Raw genomic sequence first — 17,576 nt, forward strand, 5'->3', positions numbered from 1 at the left:
GGAAGTGGAGATGGAGGATTTTAAAAAGCTGGGGTCAATCATCCAAAGCAACAGTGAGTGCACATGAGAAGATTAAGAGTGAGTGCAGGAGACGATCACAGGATATCTGCACGAGTGAAAGGGAAGGTTTACAAGGTGATGAGTCCCGCCGTGATGTTTGGCTTGGAGAAGGTGGCACTGACACAAAGACGGGGTGGAGACGGAGGTGGCAGATGGGAGATTTTCACTGAGAGTGACCATGAAGTGCAATTTCAGAAATAAATATATCAGAGGGACAGCTCAGGTTGAGCAGTTTGGAGACAAAGTTAGAAGGCAAAAGTCAAGATGGTTTAGGCATGTGCAGGAGAGGGATAGTGGATAAACTGAACAAACGATGTTGACATGGGAGCTGCTACACGAAAAGAAGGCAATGTCCCATGAAGGAGGACATGCAGAGGGTTCGTCCAGAGGAGGGTTCGGGGGATAGGGTGGAGAGGAGGCGGCAGATGTGTGGAGGCCTCTAAAGAGAGCAGCTCAAAGAATAGAACAACACACTAATATAGTGCTTAACAGATTTATTAGATTATTAGGTGAACCATACAAACAAACTCAAATGACTAATCTGTCCTCAATCAAAAAAAAAGAATCATGTGCTTTATTTATTTATTTCAAAAATAAGTTGATTTTAAAACATTCACAAATATCAACAGTAATTATATTCAAACATTAAAAAGATAATTTCGATTACACAGCTTACTCATATTACTGGATTAAACATTACAGAAACATACTGTTAGTTTAGGGTAACTATAGCATTTTACATTCGGTGGTAGTCTTATGAATTAATTACAGTGTTAAACACTAAAGTCAGTTTGTCTGCAGAATAAATTAAAGGAATCTGGACAGATGAGAGCAGAGATCATTTTACATTTTACTTCAAAGGAGCTTGCTTTGTCTCAATACAGTATTTTTATTTGATCTCTGTTTGGTTCCAATTTTTCTGATTACTTGAAGTAGTAGAGGTAACAGCAGAAGAAACTACACTAATGAATTATTATCAATTCTCTAAGCCATCTATACAGCAGGAGGTGTTTATGTGAAATAAATCAAAGTCAGCTTTAGCTTTCAGGATTATTTATTTACATCGAGAACTATACAAACCATAACCAATATGACAACAACATATAGTGAACAGTGTGCCTTCCCCCCACAGTACACTGAACATTATCACATATCAACACTATAAAATGCATTTATGCAGCATGCAAAGCACAGATGAAGCATGATGTGACCTTTTGACATGTAACCACAGCAAGTACAGCACTCCCATAAACATTACATACAGTCAGTAACTCAAGTATGATCAAAAGAAATGTATTTACAAAGACGGCGTTCAAATGCAGAAAACATTTTAACAATAATGCATCGTTTCAAAATAACATGTGCTGATATCTTACCGATTTAGAAACAGCCAGGTAAACAACGCCTGTTACATTCTGGAGCACAAACATTTATTTACAAGGTGAGGGTTTAAAAATTGTTATGCCACTCCAGCAAAAACAATCTATAGGAACTATTAAAAAACTACAGAAATTATTCTGACGCATGATCAAGTTAAATCCAACGGACTTAGATTCCCTCAAAAGGACCATAAGCTGAAATAAATTGTCTCACAGTGTCATTGCCATCACCTATTTACTGCTGAATATATATTAGCATTTGAAAACGGACTGAGTGAAGAGATTTTTCACGTAGTTGCATTTCCAGACCTTTGTTGACATACAAACTGTGTTGTACTTCAGTTTTAGCTGCGCCATAGATCTGCACACACACACACACACACACATACACACACTCTACTGCTTGACCTACACCATTTTTGTGTTTCTAAACATACAGTGTAGGTTTTGGCATTTCAAAATAAAAGTGAACAAAAGAAGTGTTATATCACCATGTAAACTACAGGTGTGCAATAATCACAAACTGATTGTATTTCAACCTATCAGGTATGTGTGAATTATAAAGTTAAAAGGATCCACTTGGGTTTCATGTAGTTATAAATATATGATTTTTTAAAATCTTCGTTTAAACATTTTGTTTTATATATAAAGTATTTCACAAAGGCAAATCGTGATAGAGGAATATCCTATCTTTAAAAATTCATTTGGGGAATAGGCACTTTAAAATATAAACTCAATTAAAATAAGCAGCTTTTTTTCTTTGTGTAAAAAGTACAAATTCCCAGAGATAGCATTGGTACTCTGGTAAAATTAGCAGTTGGTACCATCAATCAGGAAGACCTGCAAACACATGGATGCACTGAGAATGCTACTGTTAGCACCATGTTGAGTTTCTATGAGTTATACATTCAATGTACAAGACATCCAAAGACCTGTGACTTGTATTGTTTTCAGTAACAGAAACACCGCTTAAACCCCCCAAACTGCATCTTAAAGGTAAATTTACAACTAAGGGATTTCTCAACTAACAGCTTTCTCACAAAAGGCACTGATGGTACATTAAAATTCTCACCTTCGTCAAAGTGTCTTAGTCTCGTCTTTTTTGTACATAGTCAACATCTACAAATATCGAGCACTTTGAAGCTAGGTGAGCAGTAACACATTCTGAACTTTATATGTGATATCATTCATGGAAAATCTGATGTGCGGTCATTCTAATATACTTTTAAAAACCCAAAATGAAGTTTATGAAGATGCTTTTATGGTTGGATAATATTTTTGTAAAACCAAAAGCATTTTGAATCAATAGATTCTGTTATGTTTTGTGAAACTGATCCTTTCCAAGCACATAACAATAAAAAAAAATGACAAATCTTTTTTTCACATAATTTCATACTGCTTCAATTAAAAATACTTGGCTAATTAGCCATTAAATCTCATTAGGCTTTTTACAATCATCAAGTAGTCACCATTTTTGGCTAGTAGTAGAATTGGCTAGGTCTCCATGTGTTTCCTGAACTTGCAGCCAATCTTTTAGAAAACTTAAAGGCTATTTCACAGCATAGATGTTACATTCTTTTTGGAAAAAAACAGGGCAAAGAATATACTGTACCAGCTTCTGGTCTCTGGACTCTTTCTTCTTACCGGCTCCTCTTGTTTTCACCTTTCTTGTCGTTGGCTGACGACTGAGCACTTGCATGGTCTGCAGGGACTCAAGGTCTTTGGAAGTTTTGGATTTTAAAGCTCATTGTCATGACTGCATGATAATACGTTATGTTTAGGTTAGATTTTATGTTAGCTTAATTGATAATCTTGTGTTGATAGGTCCTTTGTGACATTGTTCTGTGCCAACCTCGACACAGAAAACTTGTAGAGGACAGCTGCAAATGCAATTTTAACATTTTTTTCCGTTTTTCTTTGAGTTGTTAGCGAATTGTAGGTTTGTAACTTTTCATTTGTCTAATTTTGTTAGTTGATTGGCGTTTTCACAATAGGTAAGGGCTGTTTTGTTTGTTATGTTGTCCTTACCGCTCCGTGAAACATACTTGTGCCTTCTTTCCTGTACCACTATTTAAATAAATGTTTTAAAAAACCCTCCCATCTCCTCAGAAACCATCTTCATCTTCTCGGGTGGAGTTTTGTGTATTGTGTAAGAAGGCTTCCTTCTCTGTTGGCATGGCCTCTTCCTTTATTGTGCAGCTATCTTCGTAATTGTCACACTTGGCTAACGCCGCCTCTGCACTGTTGCGTATACCATAGCCAAAGTAGATGGTAAAACCTACAATTCACATAGAAACATGAATTAATGGACAATAATAACAATAAGTTGTTAAAAAATAAAATTACAGCAGAGATGTAAATTGTTACTGCTGGTCTAAAGTACCTATGGTCATCCAGATGGCAAAACGCAACCACGTTCCTTTGTCGAGCTGCATCATCAGGTACACGTTCACAAACATGCTAATGATCGGCACCAGTGGCACCAATGGGACCTGTGGATAGAGTATTTATTGGGTATAAGACTGGCTAAAGCTTTGCATTTAAAACAAATTCCACAAACTGCAAAACAATCTTGAATGTAGGAGAATCCCTGACAATTTTGGACAAAATTAAGTTTTATTTTTTAGTGCTCGATTGAAAAATTGTGCAGCACTTTTAATTCAAAACTGTCACATTTTTTTCCTGAGTGAGAAAATAAGACTTATTGTGGAATTACCCAATAAGCTCTAATGCTTTTTTCTCGATATCTGCTTACAACAAAATCTAAACTGGCATTTTCTGTCCCTAGTATCACATCACATGTTATATAGCAGATTAGTATATTATATCTCATATTTAACTCTTTATTGAAACAAGAGCATATTGACTTTTCAGCATTTTACATGGAGGAAGTTACTTTGAAAGAGGATCGGGGTGTTATTGACTATTAATTTCTAAAAGTGACAAGCTCACGCTGCTATATGGGTATGAGATAGCATGAGAAAAGCCTTTGGTAAAAGGACACACACTCACTTTGAAGGCAAGGTTGGTTTTGCTCTGTGGCTGTCTCCATATAATAATGATTAGAACCAGGCAGACAGCCACTATAACACCGAGGGCAGTCAGAGACCAGTGTGCATACCCTCCCTGAGAAGCTACAACACTGAAGAGACACACCAAAACACCTGGTGGGGGAAAAAAAAACAAAAAAAAAAAACAAGGGATGACACCAGATGACGTGCTGGATCGGTAATCAGATGAATAATTCTGGGAATTTCATCCAGTTTTGTATGTCTCACCAAGTATACTGGTGCAGATGTTGACGATGAGTCCAGAGAGAGATGATGGCTCAGTGTTTGGAGGGTTAATAAGTTTTTTGAAAGTAAAGCGATCTTCAGGTTGTGATAAAATATCAACGCTCCCGTCACTATATGTAATTTCAGGCTCATCCTGGGTATTGGCCATCTCATAGGCTGCACTGGGCTGTAAAGGCTGGTACCTTCACAAGACAAAAAAAGAAAATTACAAGAATGATACTGGCAGACTCCCTATCCCAGTGTTCCCACAACTCAAACGTTTGCATACAACAGAGCTATAATTATTAGCTCATTTAAAAATTCATTATGCTAGGATAAGACACCATTCTGATAAGCCGACAGCTGTTTTTCCTGCTCTTCTCTACTCTCTACATCAAAGCAGAGCAGAAAAGCACTATTAAAGAATCTGTTCAGACTGCACTGTGCCATCTAGCTGCTGGTTTCACTTTTCACCTCTCTGTAACTGTTGAGAGGGCCAACAGTTTCAAAGAGACTGCAAGCACAACTGGCCGGGTCACAAAAACACGGAACAGAAAGGCTCGTGTTGCAACACACAATAGAATCTCATCATTAACTCATTATTATAACCTAAAAGCCATTAAATCAAAGATGTACAAATAATGTGCATTCTTCTTTTTCTTATTATTCCAACTGACACTGACGGTACCTGCGACCCATTCAGGCTGCACAGCTCCTCCTATTCCTGTGTCTCCCAGCAGAGTCTCAAGTATGTGGAAGAGATACCAGGAGACGCCCTGCCAGAGCTCTGGCCCCCAGAGGCTACTTCCATGTGTGCTTCCTACTGAGCTTTTAGAGACTCTGCGGCAGTGGCAGGAGGTCGTGTCATCCTGTATTCATACGAGCACGATACTAGTCTGTGAGCACAGGCCCCGCTAGAAGATGCCCTTACCTCATGCCACCTTCATGAACTCTTTCTGACATAAAAACTGGCAAAACTAGAGTACAATCAATCAATCACGAGTGATAACGAGACAGCAATACTCTATAATCACCATGTGCAAAACCGTTCCCTTTTTGGGGGGTGTCTTCGTTTTTCCTTTCCATTGCACGTGCCTTCACTTATATTTGCACCGAAGCAGGTAAAATGGATTCACAGTGGTTGAGGCTTCATAACCAGAGTGTTTAAATATGCCTAAGTTAAATTGCCTTTGTGATGATTAAGTGGCCTCTTAATGTTTTTATTTTTACCTTTTCTAACCTTCATTATGTCCATTTCTACATTTATCCTCACCAGACATCATAGACTAGTCTGTGTTTGAACACTACTTGGTTGATATCATTGTTGGAAATCGGGTCAGACCAGAGTGTCCAGTATGCAGTATTAAAATTGAAAATAAAACACTTAAGGCTGAATAAATAATCTAAGTGATGAGGGTTACCTGAGGACCAGCACACAAGCTGCCACCAGAGTATAAGCCAGCAAAGTCCCAATGGACATGAGGTCAACCAGGTCCTTCAAGTCAAAGAGGAATGCCATCACCGCTGCAGGAGACACAGGTGAACCATATGAAGGTTACAAAAGCCATAAAGAACATTAATTGCATACAAGCAATGCAGACATTATATTTTTTTCAGCTTAATTTATTTAGAAGCTTGAATGACTTGCCACCATCCTCCTTCCATAAGGGGGCACTGTTGCCTTTGGCTTCATCTCAGCTACCTACCAGACAAAAGCCCTGCCACAAAGGTGGAGATGATAGGAGTCTTCCTCGCGCTGACACGCGCCAGAAACGAGAAGAGCAGACCATCACGGGCCATAGCAAAGATAATGCGTGGGAGTGGAAACATGGAGCCAAGGAGACTAAGCCAAGGATAAAAGGAAGGAGGAGGAGGAGGCACAGATTTATAACTTGAAAGAATGTGTGTGCAGCGTGGTGTCACACAAGTCCACCATCATTTTCAGCTCAACACCCTGACAGCAGGTTGCTGCGGTCATGCATTGTACTAGTAAATTTACAAACTTTTAAAGTTGAGTTAGTGTGTTTAAGGCCATGTGTACCAAGAGTCGTCTAGGATCAGAACAAAGTAACCCCAGCCAGTTTAGTTTAGTTTGTGACCTCACCTGCCGCAAGACCTGATGTTATTGTTGCTATTAGAGGGGTTTTGGTTCGTGCGCTGACTTTAGCCAAGCATTTGAAGAGCAGGCCATCTTCTGCCATGGCCCAGATCACTCTGGGCATTGGGAACATGGAGCCTAGTAAACTAGTACACAGGAGAAAAAGAAAAGCATGCCATGCAAGTCAATCCACACAAAAAGTATAACAAGTTTCAAAAGATTAAAACATAAAACAAAAAAAGTGAGTGGATATAATGTAAATGCATTCAAACTGTAGGTCTACGTGACTGCTGACCAAGCTGAGCAGAGATTTACTCGCATTCTCATTCAGTTTCAGTGATGTGGGGTGTGACGTTTGGTCATTGTTATTAATGCAGTTTATCCCAAAGGTGTCATTGGCACTAAACTTCAGGCTCCCTACACTTTTATATCAGGCGTTCATTTCTGTGTCAAGTTTAGCAGATTAGCAAACATGCTGCTCTTTAATAATAGCCAAACTACTACCTAAGGACGAGCATGCCAATTAGTACGGATAAAAACAGTTAGTAAATGTTATTTTTTTTAAACCCATAAAACAATATATAATTAAGACATAAGCAAAAATCCACAATACATCACAATATTTCTAGGAAATTATTCTTGAGATTAAAATTTTCTTAAAAGTATTCGAAGCTGAATTAAAGATACCCTGTGGAGCTACCTGCTATTAGCTTGATGTAATAATATTTTATTGTGTGGGACTTTGCTTCGACACAGATGCACTACTCAGTTAATCTGCAGGTGGCATAGCTTATCAAAAATACAGCCCAACCACGTCCCACTGCAGGCTTGTTTTAACACGTAAGACATCAAGAATATACACAATGCATTTTAGTGAGTAAAACTATGTATACAAAATATTTTTGTTACAGGAAAACACCGCAGGGCATCTTTCAATAAATCAAACTTGTGCAAATGCATTTCATTAACATCAATATTCATTCTGCAACTCGGCTACATAAGACAATACGTTTGATGTTTTCTGCCACTTATTTGCATATTCAATCTCAGATCTAGCTAATCTCAGACTAAGCAAAAAAGACAATAATAATAAAATCATAGAAAGTGTAAAAGACATGAATTATTCATTCATTCAAAAAAGGCGTGCTAAATAATTACAAGTCCTCCATGAATGCTCATGCTGAGAGGCAGCAGGAAACACACTTACCTAGTCGACAGTGCACATAAAGAGCCAATGGCCACTGCGTAAGTGGCTCCCTCCCAGCCCACATACTTAAAAGCCACAGGAAGAGGGCTGCTCTTGTCCAGCATGTAGTAAGGCATCATCACAGTGAGGGCTGCAGATACACCAAAGTATGCCACAAAGCAAATGAGGAGAGAGGCCACAATGCCAACAGGAATGGCCCTCTGTGGATTCTTTACTTCTTCTCCTGGGGAGGGAACATGATCCAGCATGTTAAGAAAACATAGCTCCTTTATGAGTCACCAATTTAATGTTTTCTCCCTCACCTGTAGTGGCAATGCAGTCAAACCCTATGAAGGCATAAAAACAGGTTGCTGCACCAGAAAGGACTCCAGTCCAACCGAAGGGCATGAAACCACCAGTACCGAGAACATCCTCATTTGGGATGAAATTGGACACACTAGAAATCACAGACAGAAAATATTTACTCATTTAATAAAAACCTCTGGTGTATCATTAGGGATACAGACATTTGGGAATAAGATATTTACTCAACGCACTTAGAAGTAGAGTTTCTGGTGGCATTAAGGATCTTTTCAGGGTTCAGGTTCCAGTTTTCTTTGTTTCCTTTAACTAAGCCAGAGATGACTACAAACACCAGCACCAGTACATTGATGCAGGTGAACACTTTGTTTACCACAGCTGACTCTTTTACACCAAATGCAAGCAGCCCTGCAAGCAGTAAAAACACGAAAGATTAAAGAACATAATCTGAAGCAACAGACAAAACAAGAGAGAGATACATCCATTTCTGACCTGTCAGAATGATTATGATTACGACGGCAAATATGTCTGGATATTCTGCCAAGACTCCCGGGGCTTTCATGGTCATGTATTGTCTGCAAACCAGCTCAATCTTCCTTCCAATAAGCTCATCAAAGGTTGCGCTCCATGCCCTGGCCACGCTCGAAGTTCCTGTGCAAACAGTATCCGGTATGTAAACTTAACAAAATCAAGAGTAGCAGGGAACTCCTTCTTTATTTAAAGCGTCTCACCAATGACATAAGCGAGAATGAGGTTCCAGCCGGTGATAAATGCCCATAGTTCTCCAACCGTAACATAGCTGTAGAGGTAAGCCGAGCCAGTTTTGGGAACACGGGCTCCAAACTCGGCGTAGCACAGACCAGCCAAGACTGAAGCCATGGCAGCGATGAGGAAGGAGATGACAATGGCGGGTCCTGAATTTTCTCGGGCTACGGCACCAGCGAGCACGTAGACTCCAGCACCGAGTGTGCTGCCGACACCCAGGGCCACCAGGTCAAACGTGTTAAGACATCGAGCCAAGCGGGACTCCTCTATGCTACTGTCCACAACCTTCACTCTCAGAAGTTTCTTCCCAATGCCTTTCAATGAAGACAGAATCATCCTGGCTTACAGTTTGAAGAATTTTGCCAATAGATACCTGTTGATAAAGCAGAACAGAAATAAGGACAAAAGAAGAAAAGAGACTACGCAACTGTCAATAAGCAAATGAAGACTATCTAAATCCAAAAAACATTTGGTTTAAATGTAACACGTATATTCAAAACACAAGAAACTATGAAGTTATTTGTCTGCAAAAAGAAAAAAAACCTATCCCATAATTCTTGCCATTACTGTAGGACTACAGTTATCAGTATTGTCATCCATCAGTTAATTGGGTAACAAATACTTTTGCTTATTAATGAACAAAAATAGATACAAAAAAGACAAAAAAAATTAAAAACAGGTCTTTTAAATTGTAGGAATTTTAGAAATTGTAATGCCTAATGAACTAAATCGTTTAATTGTATTTATGCGCCATATTAAAATTAAGTTTTTACAGAAAACATTTTTAAATGCAAAAATAAATTAATAAATAATCACAAGTACAGTTACATCAAGGTATGCTTACAACCTGAACTACGGCACACAATAAAACAGCCTTTACTCTGTGTTCTTCGAAGGGTTTCTTACATTAGCAAGAGGCACAAAAAATGTTCAGACATTATTGCATCTTCTACATGAGGAAAATTTGTTGTGTGTTGAAGTGTTTTTGCACGTGTGGTAGCACGTGTGGAATGTGGTAGTGAACGAGTGTGTTCCACATAAAGGTGTGTCTGTACGCTTTTAAAGCAGTTGTGGTGGCTGCAATGAGGAAAAGCAAGCATATCAACATTGCATTGCTGCAATGTTTCCTGCGGCAGAAAACTGACATTCTGATGGTGTAGAGAATTGATGTTAATGCAACCTAACAGCTTTTACCTAGTAAAGGTTTCAATGAGCTTCTGTTTGAAAGTGAGAAAAACGTTTCCTTTCACTCCACCTGAACTCATCATCTGTATGAAGGCTCAGCCTCTTTGCTCTTTCCTGCTAATGACACTCTTCCATAGCTTAATACCGGAGACATGAAATTCACTAAAGTTTGTTAGCAGATGAAAGTGAAATTAATGTTACTGACTGCATATTCTTACTGATAAATAACATATAAAAAGACCAAACAAATTGCTGAACGTATGAAAAGTCCAGTGACAGTGTAATGTCCAGGTTACACTTTAAAACTTTCTGATTTATTCAGTGGTACTAATGTATGTTTGGTAAGTTTGTACATATAAAGTATAGAATCTACAAAGCTCTTAAAGCATGCTAGAAGAAACAGCAGAAGCAGAAACAGCTGTTTGGCTGCTCCCTTTTTCATAAGGGGTTGCCTCTACAGGTAACTCTGTTTGATTTTGCAGAGTTTTTACCACAGATGCCCTTCCAGACACGACCCTAAGGGGATTCAATTTCTCCTCCCAGAATCGGAGACTTTCACTGTTCACTTGTTAGCCAAAGATGTCTACCACTACACAGCGGTGTCAGCCCAGGGTCCAGAATCCGTCCAGCAAACTGTCCAATCAGGCCCATTGAACAGATTTGGAAAATGTTAAGGAGCAATTAGAGTTTTACATTGATTTTAATACGTTTTAAAGCTTTTCCTATTGTTAAAGACCCCTCCCCACCTTTTCCATTCATACAACATCAAACTAAGTACCACCAAATTAAGTAATAGAGTAATTAAGTAATAGATAAACAATCAAATGACAATAAAAACCTACTGATTTTTCCACTATCTCCTATAGATATGTTTTTGTTTGCTTTGGGTTTTTTTTACATTGATTTCAGAATGTAATCAATAAATACATAAATAAATAAATAAATAAATAAAATGTATACATGTTAATGAAAACTTTACATTCTATAATTAAAAGGACAGTCAGGGCAATGAACTACCAGGATTTTTCTGGTAATTTTACACACTTATCACGTGGTCTGGCCAGTCAGGCTGGATGTGGCCCACAATATAAAATGCAGCCACACACACACACGTGCGCAAACACACAGTGTCAATGTGGCTCTTCCAGCCTAACTTGCTAACCCACTGATTTTGCTTCTTAGCACATTTTTCAGGTTATTCCTACTTAAAACAAATTTTGATCGCATAGGATTAACTGCATGCCGGCTTTCTTGATTTGCATAGTCACATCACACCAAATCAAATTTTCATGACACTGCATCAGCATTTATTTTGAAGATGTCTAACAAAGCTACACATCACAGCATAAATGAATGCTGTGTTCAACAGAGAAGGTATGATCCATCAATTTGTATTGTCTGCACTGGAATGTAGATTGGACTTCGATCACATTTTCTGTTCTCTACATTTACTGTTATGTTATCAAGATTTCAAGCTTCTGTTTACAATGGAAACAGCATTACAAATCAATTTGAGCTTTTTTATCAATACGTTTGCACATGCAATAGGAGGTTCACGACACAGAATGCACAATCGCCAAGTAATTAACATGACCAATAACTGAAATAATGCAGAATTGAAACTGTCTCAACAGTACTTGCCGGTTGTATGCATTTAAAAACAGTTAAGTCAAACCACGATGCTCCCAATCATGTCAGACCAGCGTTTACGGCAATTCTTGGAAATGGATTGCTCAATGTTAAAGTCCCTTTTAAAACATCACATCAGAGACAGCTATAGACCTGCCAAACAATACTGACGTGTACTCACTTTTACAACACAGTGCAAAGCAGGAACTTCTACCTTTACCGATGAACTCAGCTGCTCTGTTTTTAGTTCCCGAATCAGTTTCAGAAGAACAGAGTTGGGGGAGACGTTTACAAGCACCGGTTTGACATATGACACAGATGCCTCTTAGTGTACAAAACATTCAGGTGTCTGTCTCACAAATAGAACAGTGACACATCACATGGCCTCAGGAGCAGCTGTGATGCCAGATATAATCCCTCAGGGGCTAAACAAACAGACTCCGGCAGGTTTTCGTCAATTCAAGAACACAGCAAGGCTATGGAAATTATGATCCGATTATATTACTTCAGCCTCTTACAGCAATTTATTCAAGGAAACTTGGGTTGCCTTGTGTTAGGAATTACTGTAGAAGAAAAATAGCTCTATGACTGGTGAGCAGACACATTAACAGTGGAGAACTGACTATTTGGAGAAGGAACTGGATTTGGAGATTATGATCACAAGACAATCCACAATCCAGGCTTTACTTTATGAGTTTATAGCCAAACAAGCCGGTTTAGACCAAACGTATGCACAAGGAGCTAGTACTCAATAAATCCGCAGCTAAATAAAGGTCAAGTATTTATTTTTATTCTTATTTTGAAAGTGGGAACCTGTGAGTGATTAAAATGTGCACATTTTCCATGCAAAGATGTTATGAATTGTTTAACTGCAGATCTAACTGCAATGACTCCTTACTTGGGTTTCAAATTTTCCCAGAATGTGGTTAGCTCTTCATCTCTGGCACACTCCCCCTCCCATAGTTTGTTGATCTGACCAGCTGAAGTTAGTCTGCAGTTGATGGTGATATGCAGATGGTTTATCTAATCATGTGCCAAGTGTTTTTTGAGAGTCCTAGTGCTTTTCCAAACACTTTACAAGGACAATATTCCAGATGGATCTGTGTAATAAACCATCTGCCATGTCAGGTTAGGGTACCACCACCGCTAGTCAGAAAGTCCTCTGTCTGACCTTGACACTTCTGAGTTGCCTTTCTAGGTTGTGGTGACCTGGTCACCTAGATATTTCAATTCTGTGCGATTACACCAAAATGCGGTTGCCAAAACAAACAGGGCTGAAACTAAAAAGGAAATGAGTACATTTGGTATCAGTGGAAAATGTTAAAAGAAGTAAGGCATGGAAGAATTTGCCCTTATACGCTGCTAGAGGAAAACAAACGTCATTTTCCTGGGATAAAAAAGGTGACAAACTGCAGAGAGCTTCCGAGGCATTCACATGATGTGGCGTGCAGCGACTGAGCTAAAAACAGAGGGTGGGCAGGAAAGGACACTGCCCTCTTCTCAGCCAATCAATGAGCACAACACCTGCCCATGGCACATAGGGGTACTCGGGTATATTTGGAACAGAAGTCAATCACATGCTTCTCACTTTTTGGCTGTAGGCAAAACATTGCTCCTTCAAATGCCTTTTATAAATGCTGTGATATTAGGATATGTTTGAGGACGGCAGGAGGAAAACAGTGAGAGCTCAAAGAAAACTTTGAGCTAACAAAGTAACTACAGCTCTGGTCAAAACCAAAACAAGAAAGAAAAAAAAAATCACAGGTAAACTGGATCAGGTATTTGAGGTACTGGGAAAGACTTTTGATATTCCAATTTCTAAAGAAACAACACCTCAAATGACTCTCTTCGTGCACATTGATTTAAAAGATAGCATTATAGCCTTGAAATATGTTTGTCTGGCACCCAGTCCAACATTAGGATGGCTCGTCGTTGGCTTAAATCTACTGCAAACCCAGCTGTGCCTAGGGCTGTGCGATATGACTAAAATCTCATATCCCAATATAAGACATTTATCGTCCCGACAACAATATATATTACAACAGTTTTACATTTTCTGTAAATTCCGTGAATCTCTTATTTTGAAAAGTCTCAACAGGAACTTCAGCTTTATTGTGAAAGGTTTATGTGGAAAATAAACAAGGGGACGGCGGAGCCACATGCTGGGTTTACCGTTGTTGTTGCTAACGACAATGCTAAAAACAGTCGCTGGTTCGTCTGTAGTGTTGTTATTTTAAATATAAGAGAAAGAGAAAACTTTAAGAAAATAACATAGCTACTACAGTGACCATCAAAACGATGAAAAAATATTGCCATAAACGGTTTATTTTGCAACACTACGAAACAAACGATAGCGTAATATGAAACGATAGACGTTTTCATATCGTCTTCCGATATATATCGTTATATCGAACAGCCCTAACTGTGCCCTTCAAAAAAACCAAACAAACTATCCAACCAAACACGCAACCTGACACTGTTTAACCCGAATTTGAGAAACGCTGTTAACCATCTTCAATTTCAAAATTTTCTGCATGAATCTGAAAGCAGCCAAATGCCATGACAGCCAATTCAGGTGACCTCTAAACACCTGACACTAGATTCTGCAGCGTTACAAAAAGCCCATCTGCCCTTGTGGTGTAACTGGGGATGTGGCACATGAGCGAGTTCATAACACAGATGTCTTTCTTACACAAGCCAAACAAACTTTCCTTTCCAGGAGAATCTGACCTTGTGACACTGAAGGTACGACAAACAAGCAACAGCATCCAGTCATTAAAAATAGTTTGCACTATTTTTTGAGTTGTGTTGAGCTGTTCATACCTTCAAGTAATGAAGCTCTGAAGTAGGTCTTAAACACTGCTGTATGGTTTTTCTTGACCTTGTGGAAGAAAACAGAGAAACACTGATATGAAGGACCCCCACCGCCACTCACGCTTGACCTAAATAAATCATACTTCCCTGTGATGCTTAAAGATCAAAATAAAAGTGGAATGACTTGTCACTTTCTCAGGTTAATGGATGCCTGTGAAATTCTGCAAAACCATCTTTGACCTTGTGTACATTTCTATAGGAACCCACTTTACAAAAATTCCTGTGTTTCTCATTTTTGTTTTACTATGGTGCTTTGACTCTGCTGCATGAGGGAATGTCAGTCTCAAGGGAATCGTGGCACCTGCATCATTCAGAATTACTTTTGTTTTCAAACAGTAAAACCTCAAAATTACCATGAAATTCATTTGCATTGTGAGTGTAAATAAAGAGCGTAAGATGTCTAAATTTCTGTAGACATTCACACGGGCTCAACGAAACATTACACAGACTTGTACTAGCAAAACAGCAGGATGAGGATCGTTTAATGTCTGATAGGACTGATTTGGATTTTCGTGTTCATGCAAACAGCTTCAGCAAGTGATGTTTAGAAAAGCAGTCCATGCAGGTGCTCTTTGGGTGAACTCTTATTTGGTATGCACAATTCACACAAAAAATGTCATCAACAACAGCACATTCTATGAGATAGTGCAATGTTGACACCGTGATTTAAAGTCAGGTCATAAATGTTATATTTGTTAAAATGCAGTTTACATACTTTTCACTGATTCACTGTTGACATCCTGTACCGTCACTATGTTTTTTTACTTCATGAATTCATATATTGTGTTTTATAGTGACACCAAAACAGCATTTAAACTATAACTTTTACACTAAAAAAAGAAAAAAATGCTAAAGTGTATAGAAAATTTGAGTCCTGGCTTAGAAAAAACGATAAATTCAGATATCATTGGATATCACACATACACACTCATTAAAATACTCCTGTTTGCTTGTTAGTTTGTTTTTCATTTGGATTGCAGTATCTATATAAAGTACAGCAAATACTTTTAAATTGTGTTTTTAAATAAGCAAGACAAAAAATTCTTTAAAGGGAAACTTGGCATATGGTATGGTTGGTATGGTTTACTATCCTATCACAGTCTATGATTACAAAATGCAACATATGTTTACTTAAACCTTGTGAAATCACAACATTTTCCCCCAAAACTTTAAACATGCTATTAAAACAAATGCTAATACAAAGAGATTACAATGTGCAAGTCTGAGCTACTTCCAGTGTGGGTTCACACCAGATAGGTCACTGCTGGAAATGACACTCCTGTAAAAGGCAATGTGGCGCTATAAAAGGCAATGTTTCTCCGCATGCAAAGACCAGTCTTTTATAAAGTCGCACAAACACTTGGAACTCTAAAACGGCGGATCAATACATAACTGCACCCACTGGACTACTTTAAGGTCTGCTGGTATGAACGGAAAGGTAAAGCCCACTCCCAGATAAAACCCCCATCTGGAAGTTGCATCAGCCTTCCTTGACTTTAACACCATGTGCAACGCTTCCTTGTGAACTATTACAGTCAAGGCTGAGAAACAAAATGTTGCTGTTTTCTCACAGCCTAATAAATTCATTTATAAGCAAAAGCCTGCTCGTGAAGTCTTACCTAGTTCAAGAAGAGTTCAGACCCTCCATTTCTGTCAGTTGTGGAATGAAAAATCTTCCGCCTACAACGGATATTCCGGCGGGGAAGAACTCCGAGGGCGCGGGCACGGAGGTGTGTCACTATGGCTCCACCCAGAGAACTTATTGTTAAGGAGCCTTGCAGGCACCAGATGGCACTCTTTACATATAAAAGCTTCAGCAGCTTCTCCCTATGAATCCCTGATGGTGATCAGACACAACAACACACCCTGCAGTCATGTGTTAATTTTAAAATTAGCCCTATATCAGTGCGCATACATTGACATTTTCCCCCTGCTGCTCCTCCTTCCTTTCATCAATGCATACAAACACTCGCATCAACACTGGATGATTATGGCTTGCATGTGAAGTTGCAAAAGTCTCCAATGGGAAAACAAAGCTGTTAAACTCCACGCTCTGAGTTTCCTGCTGAGGCTGCTCGATGGTATCATGCGGCGAGCCTCTTATTTTAGTCTGGATGTTAATACATAATACAAATGTACACTGCGATTTAGGATTATCAATGTAAAGGCATCTTAAGCCGAAGCAAAAAAAAAAAAAGAAGTTACAGATCTGGACAACCCGGGGACACAGAGCTTTCAAGAAGAGCAGTCATCTTTTGGGGAGTCCTGCTGGTAATAGCAGCAGAAGTTTTTGAGATCAGTTGATAAATCAAGCTGCTTTAAGACTCCCTCCTTTGCTTTGACTATAACTACTGCATGTAGCAAACCTCTCTAAAACATAATTGGTAAGAGAAGTGCTCTATACACTGGCTTATCTGACATTTCTAGATTTATGGTTGACTGCCGCTCACCCTGTGGGCCAATTGTAGCTGCCCTTGATAAATGGGAGTGGGTGGTCTTAGGCGATTTTAAAGCAATGCAGTTCTTTTTGGAAACTGAGGGGGAAGTGCCTCAAAAGAAATACTTAGTTAACCTGCTATCACAGCCTTTCACCCCTTTTAGATACAAGGTTTGTCCCTTTCTTCAGGATTGTTCAAACCTCTTATCTTAACCACGTTAATAAACAGGGCCTTCTGGAATCTGTATTAAAATCAGTTTGTTGCTATAGGCCAGTGTTTCCCAGCTGCGGTTATCAGGAGCTTGAGCACTGATGGTTTTCATTCAAGCTGTTTAATGAGGATTGAATAGACATGAGATACCAGGAG

General features: G+C 38.9%; 1 protein-coding gene across 3 annotated transcripts; it reads right to left on the reverse strand.

Annotated features, from left to right (window-relative positions):
- Positions 1-1,096: 1,096 nt before the first annotated feature.
- Positions 1,097-16,492, reverse strand: LOC116329255 (high affinity cationic amino acid transporter 1-like). 3 transcript variants are annotated; one of them, XM_039622902.1, is made up of 13 exons: positions 16,392-16,492; positions 14,722-14,779; positions 9,051-9,457; positions 8,812-8,970; positions 8,556-8,727; positions 8,322-8,455; positions 8,020-8,242; positions 6,421-6,557; positions 6,136-6,238; positions 4,718-4,917; positions 4,452-4,603; positions 3,823-3,931; positions 1,097-3,717 (listed from the first exon to the last, which is right to left on the reverse strand). In XM_039622902.1, exons 3-13 carry the CDS (start codon positions 9,418-9,420, stop codon positions 3,545-3,547), a joined length of 1,932 nt encoding a protein of 643 aa, XP_039478836.1. In that variant the 5' UTR covers positions 9,421-9,457; positions 14,722-14,779; positions 16,392-16,492; the 3' UTR covers positions 1,097-3,544. The 3 variants fall into 3 exon arrangements, with proteins under 3 accessions (XP_039478836.1, XP_031607114.2, XP_031607115.2); XM_031751254.2 differs by lacking the exon at positions 6,421-6,557 and adding an exon at positions 6,819-6,958; XM_031751255.2 differs by lacking the exons at positions 6,421-6,557; positions 14,722-14,779 and adding an exon at positions 6,819-6,958 and having other exon boundaries at positions 16,392-16,491.
- Between the last annotated feature and the right edge of the window lie 1,084 nt (positions 16,493-17,576).

The sequence above is a fragment of the Oreochromis aureus genome, linkage group 14 (genome assembly GCF_013358895.1).
Source record: "Oreochromis aureus strain Israel breed Guangdong linkage group 14, ZZ_aureus, whole genome shotgun sequence".
In the NCBI taxonomy this organism is placed as follows: Eukaryota; Metazoa; Chordata; class Actinopteri; order Cichliformes; family Cichlidae; genus Oreochromis; species Oreochromis aureus.